At 43.3% G+C, this 6,023-nt stretch overlaps 2 protein-coding genes across 2 annotated transcripts in view; one reads left to right on the forward strand and one right to left on the reverse strand.

The window, feature by feature from the left end:
- Window positions 1–6,023, forward strand: part of ACACA (acetyl-CoA carboxylase alpha) — a 284,020-nt gene that overhangs the window by 24,671 nt on the left and 253,326 nt on the right. The gene's annotated exons all lie outside the window — the stretch shown is intronic.
- Window positions 1–6,023, reverse strand: part of CUNH17orf78 (chromosome unknown C17orf78 homolog) — a 17,254-nt gene that overhangs the window by 5,674 nt on the left and 5,557 nt on the right. The window contains 4 exon segments of the mRNA XM_007464909.1: window positions 93–162; window positions 3,089–3,229; window positions 3,828–3,952; window positions 4,927–5,076. Coding sequence (XP_007464971.1) covers window positions 93–162; window positions 3,089–3,229; window positions 3,828–3,952; window positions 4,927–5,076 — 486 coding nt within the window.

Below are 6,023 nucleotides of genomic sequence, written 5' to 3' on the forward strand. Positions count from 1 at the left end.
CGTCCGGAGCCTGTGCTCCGCAACGGGAGAGGCCACAACAGTGAGAGGCCCGGGTACTGCAAAAAAAAATAAAAAAAAAAAAAAAAAGAAGTATGTCTCGTGGACCACAGTAGTGATCTCTGCTTTCTTGGGGCTTGATGATTTGGGAGCATCTTGTTCAACCTAGAGATTGAAAGGAAATATGAAAGATAAAGAAGGATGCAAATGGGTATTTCTTAATGTACCAACAAAGAGATAGCTTAGTACTAAACCCTGTGTAACTCCAAGTGCACATCATTTCGCCTTTGTTACCCATCAATTCTAGGAAAAGTTATTGTGCTTTACATTGCGAAAATACCAGCAAAGTGCACTTATGTATGAGAACCTACAGTTTGTTGAAACCAATAACCTCCTAATAAACAGCCCAGCCATCCCTTGTTTGACCAATTTGCCTTGAATGGAAAGGGCCCTGGATGTGCAGCTACTTTGGATCCCAGATGCACAGGGATTCTACTTCATTCCTGGAATCAGGCCCAAACAATCTCACTCTGTTTGAGAAGGGGCAAAGATCTGGGTCAATGTGGACCAAATATTTTTTACTAATCCCATTCCACTCTCATTATACCGTGCCCCATCTGATTTTGTATGTACTTTCTAAATGCTTAACTGTTATGAACATAGACTCTAAGCCTCTTGAAGGCAGGGAACTTGGCACATAGAAGGCTTTCAGTAAAATTTTGTGGAAGAGATGAATATGCCAATAAGTCCAGTATAGGAATTAAAAGACCTGAATTTTAGTTCTGTTTCCACTAGGTGTGTGACCATGGGAAAGTCAGTAACCTTTCTAAGCCTTAGTTTAAGTATCAGTAAGATGTAGATACCTGCCCTAGCTACTCCCCAGGATTTTTATGAGGCTCAAATGAGGCAGTGTGTATAAAATTTTTTTAAATTAATTCCTTTATCATTTAGTATCTTATTTTGTTCATGGGAGAAATTCAATCAGAGTTGCTGTTATATGCCGCCTTCTAATTCTGGACTAGACTTTTTAGTCCCCTTCAGGCCTATTTCTTTCAATGTTCAGTAGAAATGATAACGTTGATTGGATTAAAGAAATAAAAATACACTAAATGATAGAATTATACTAATTTACATGGGCTCCTCATCTAACATTAGCAGAAACAGGATTATAGAAACTATTAACCTAGACCAGAGATGACAAATAAGTTGGCATTGGATACCTAAAGCACTGTGGTAAAAAAGATTGATGCCATGCCTGGGTGGAAAGAGGGCCATGCTTGATTTTTTTTTTTAATATTTATTTATTTATTTTTGCTGTGTTGGGTCTTCGTTTCTGTGCAAGGGCTTTCTCTAGTTGCAGCAAGCGGGGGCCACTCTTCCTCGCGGTGCGCGGGCCTCTCACTATCGTGGCCTCTCTTGTTGCGGAGCACAGGCTCCAGACACGCAGGCTCAGTAGTTGTGGCTCACGGGCCTAGTTGCTCTGCGGCATGTGGGATCTTCCCAGACCAGGGCTCGAACCCGTGTCCCCTGCACTGGCAGGCAGATTCTCAACCACTGTGCCACCAGGGAAGCCCCATGCTTGATTTTTTTAAATTGAGATTTAATTTTCCTATAACATTGTGTAAGTTTAAGGTGTCCAGCGTGTTGATTTGATGCATTTGTAAATTGCAGTGTGATTACCACAGTAGCTTTAGCTAACATCCCATCACGTCACATAATTATCATTGCTTTTTTGTGGTGAGAATGTATAAGATCTAGTCTCTTAGCAGTTTTGAAGTATACAATATGGTGACTATAATCTCTGTGCTGTGCATTAGACCTCTGGAATGTATTCATCTTCTGGTTGCACTCTGCTTGATTATTATTATCATTATTATTTTTTGGCTGCATTGGGTCTTTGTTGCTGCACACGGGCTCTCTCTAGTTGCGGTGAATGGGGGCTACTCTTAGTTGCGGTGCGTGGGCTTCTCATTGTGGTGGCTTCTCTTGTGTGGAGCATGGCTCTAGGTGCATAGGCTTCAGGAGTTGCAGCACATGGGCTCAGTAGTTGTGGCTCACGGGCTCTAGAGCGCAGGCTCAGTAGTTGTGGCGCACAGGCTTAGTTGCTCTGCAGCATGTGGGATCTTCCAAGACTAGGGATTGAACCCATGTCCCCTCCATTGGCAGGCGGATTCTTAACCACTGCGCCACTAGGGAAGTCCTCTGCTTGATTATTGATATGTGCGGTTGACATGGAACTAAAGAGTTTGTCCCATCCTGGGGGACACCATTCTCAGTGCTGTAATTCTACAAAAGTGGCCACCTTCTTTAATTTAAAAAAGTATTGGAGAACTCATCTCTTTGCTTCAGTGGGTTTTTAGATGTAGAGAAGGCACCCATCACTTTCTTGTAGTCAAAGGCTGAGTCCATTCCTGGTGGGAAAACTATTTAAAGCAGCCATGCTGAGCCGGTGGTGTGGTGTCTGACTTACACACTAAAGTGCAATATGGATTTATAATCCTGCCAGGAAACCCCAAGGCAGGGAAGAAAGAAGGTGCTTTGCCAAGTATTCAGGCTGTGTTCAAGTGTGGTGGTTCCTGAACTGTGTGGTATGTCAGAGTTACCCAGGGGCAGGGATGGAGACGTAGGTTGTGGGCTCTGAAGCTCTTACAATTTCAGGGACCCTTTTTAAAGAAAAAAAATACAGATTTTAAAAATACAAAATTGGATTCAAAGCCTTTGTGCAGGTCCTGTGGGACCTGAGTTTAAACTTCATTAATTTCACAGTAAAACCACCTCTACTTAGGGAGCTTGTTAAAAATCTAAAAAAAAAAAAGAGACTTCTCTGGTGGTCCAGTGAAAAAAAATCTTAAAAATAATATTCCTGGTCCCACTCTAGCCATTCTGATTTATTATATCTGATGCCCAGAAATAGCTATTTTCAATAAGTACCCTATTGTATTATGACCCTGCAGATGTTAAGAAAACAGTAGTACAAATACCTGCCCATTTCCTGACACATAAAAGAAGTACCTACATTTGCTGCATAATTAAAGCAGCTTCCTATCTCCCAGGATTTATATATTAACCCCATTTTCTCTAGGCAAATGACAATAGCCATACAGAAACCACTTTCCTTTTTGGGCTGAGAGTCAGTCTGGGATTCAGCTACACCAGGTTGCTGGCATTCCTTTCTTTGCCTTCTCCACAACCTCTGGCATTGGCATAGCTCTCTGGCTCCTAGGCATTGACTCTGAAGGGAGAAAATGACCTGGTATTAACTTCAGGTGGCTGCTGTGCATCTGATTATCTTCCAAACCTCACATCAGGCCATTTAAAGAAAATCATCTCTCTTGTTTTTTTTGGCTGTGCCACACGGCTTACGGGATCTTAGTTCCCCAGCCAGGGATCGAACCCGGGCCTGGCAGTGAAAGCATGGAGTCCTAAGCACCGGACCTCCAAGTAATTCCTGAAAATCATCTCTTCTAAGGAAAAAGAAAATATACATTCCTATTGGCTCTATCCTCCCTAGAGAATGTACAAGTACAGCAGAGGAAAGGAACTTGCATTTAGCAAGCACCACTACGTGCCAGGAGCCTTTCCCACAGAAACTCCATTAAACTTCATAACCACCATGAGAGGCAAATATCATTAGTCCCATTTTAAAAATGAGGCAGCTGCAGTTGGAGAAGGCAAAGAACTTTCTCAAAGCCACTCAGCTAGTGAGTGTAGAGTGGCAGGTGTGTCTAGACTCCAAAGTCTGTACTTTTCTCATTATGCCAGCCTGCCTCTGGGACAGAAGGAGGTCTTTATAGATCAAGCCCAAGGACCCAGTACATCAGCAAACTTACAGGGCATGGGACTTCAAAAATGACGAACACTATAATGGCAATTCCATTGAAAAACAAGGTGACTGCAATCAGAAATTTGACCACGATGCTCCATTTCTTCCTCTTCTCTAGGGCCTCATCTGTGTCTAAAAAGAGAGAGAGGAATAGAAAAGGGAGAAAAGAGAACTTGAGAGAAGGAAAAGATTGACCTTTTGACTTGAAGGTCTCCTGGCTCACAAGATGAATAGGGGCCCAACCTGATTCAGAGACAGAGGCTGAATTTCCAGTTCAGAGTCAGGAGTGGACTAGGCATCATGGGCTCTGCTCTAACCTCCTTTGCAGTCTCTTCCCAGAGTCACCTTTACTAGGATTTGGAATTTTTCCATGATCAAGTAGGAATGATTCTTGCACTGCTTTCATGGAAAGAAAAATTTCGCAAGGGAGTCTGTCACCAGCAGCCCTCTCAGGATCTCTGTCCTTGTGCCTCCACACACATACTGTATGGGATTAGCAAATCACCTTTCCTATGCTCTTCTCAATTTAGTGGGGCATATGAGGGACAGAGGTAAATTGCCATTGTTTTTGGGTCATAAGCCAAATTTGGGGACAAATGGCTCATATGCATCTTGTTATTACTAATCTCATATTTACGTTTCTCCTGTTGGAACTGGGATGTAACCCAAACTGAAATCTTACAGAATTTGAGTCCTGGCCAATGTAGGGAGGGCTCTTTGTAAAAACAATGCAGATGAAAACATGCTTCTTGGTTGTTGTCATCACTGTAACGAGTGCTTAGAGTTTAAATGTCGCCTCTCTATTCACACGATGGCTGGACTTACCCACCACACCAATACCCTTTATGCTTTCCCCGAATCTGGCTACAAGGTGAGCTCAACTTGTGTGGAGGTGAAGGATTATTAATAGTGTCAAGCTACAAACATTTCTGGGACCTTCTTTAGAGAGAAGCTGATTTTTTTCCCATAAGAAATGGAGTGATTTTCTAATGCAAACTGTGTAACTTCTCAACCTCCAGGAAAATCCTAGGAGACCCAGGCAGGTGTTGGGACTGAAAATGTTTCTTTTTCTTTCCGTTCTTGTCTTACCTCTACTTATTCTGTACCTTGTTTCAGAGGACTAGAAAAATCATCAATCCTTGTAGTTTTCTCTCCTTTTCTCCCAGGAGTTCCGAAGGTGGTAGTGTTGGGAAAAGTCTCTGATGAAGCCCCCATCACTGGGTAGACCTTACACTGGGAGATTCCTGGTAAAAAAGCTATAAAACAAGAAAGAAACAATGAAAGGACAACTGAGAAAACTTTATCCTGCCTTTGATTTTACCTGACCAAACCCTAGCTCTACCCAGCTGATATGAACTTCTAACTGTGGCCCCATCGATCTGTCCATAGGTTTAAAGTGTGGGCCTTAATAATGCCAAAGAATAAATGAGGATAGAGATACTAATAAGATGTGCATTAAATTCCCATGGCGCCTTTGACTAATGTACGTTCAGAGTGAAGGAGTGTGGCCATACTCGTAAGGGCGTAATGATAATAAGGATGGAGGGGGTAGCACCACTGAAAGTTTCCTTCTTTAAAAAAGATGTGGCTCCAAAGTTCAAGGAAGAACATGAAGTAGCATAATCTGCCTTAGTGGCTGCAGCAGGTCTGTCTAGTGGAGTCTGAGTCAACGACTTTGAGAGAGGTTTGGGGAAAGAGGGAACTGGAAGAAGGGGAGGCCTCCCAGCTTCACGTACCCCTCAATTTCATTCTTTCAGCAAATATTTAAAAATGAATATCTAGCATGTGCCAGGGACTGCTTCCATACTTTGGATATATCAGCTGGGTACCGTCTACCATGGGAACAAGCAAGGGGGAAGGAGGGCTGAGGGGGGACTGGGGGAAGCAGACAATAAGTACAGTAGGTTTTATGGTTTGTTAGAAGGGGATAAGTGCTACGAAAAGAAACAAAGTAGGGCTTCCCTGGTGGCGCAGTGGTTGAGAGTCCGCCTGCCAATGCAGGGAACACAGGTTCATGCCCTGGTCCGGGAAGATCCCACATGCCACGGAGCGGCTGGGCCCGTGAGCCATGGCCGCTGAGCCTGCACGTCCAGAGCCTGTGCTCCGCAACAGGAGAGGTCACAACAGTGAGAAGCCTGCGTACAGCAAAAAAAAAAAAAAAAAAAAAAAAAAAAAAAAAAAAAAAGGAAAGGGGCAAGCCGGG

This window comes from Lipotes vexillifer, unplaced genomic scaffold (assembly GCF_000442215.2).
Source record: "Lipotes vexillifer unplaced genomic scaffold, Lipotes_vexillifer_v1.1 scaffold788, whole genome shotgun sequence".
NCBI lineage: Eukaryota > Metazoa > Chordata > Mammalia > Artiodactyla > Lipotidae > Lipotes > Lipotes vexillifer.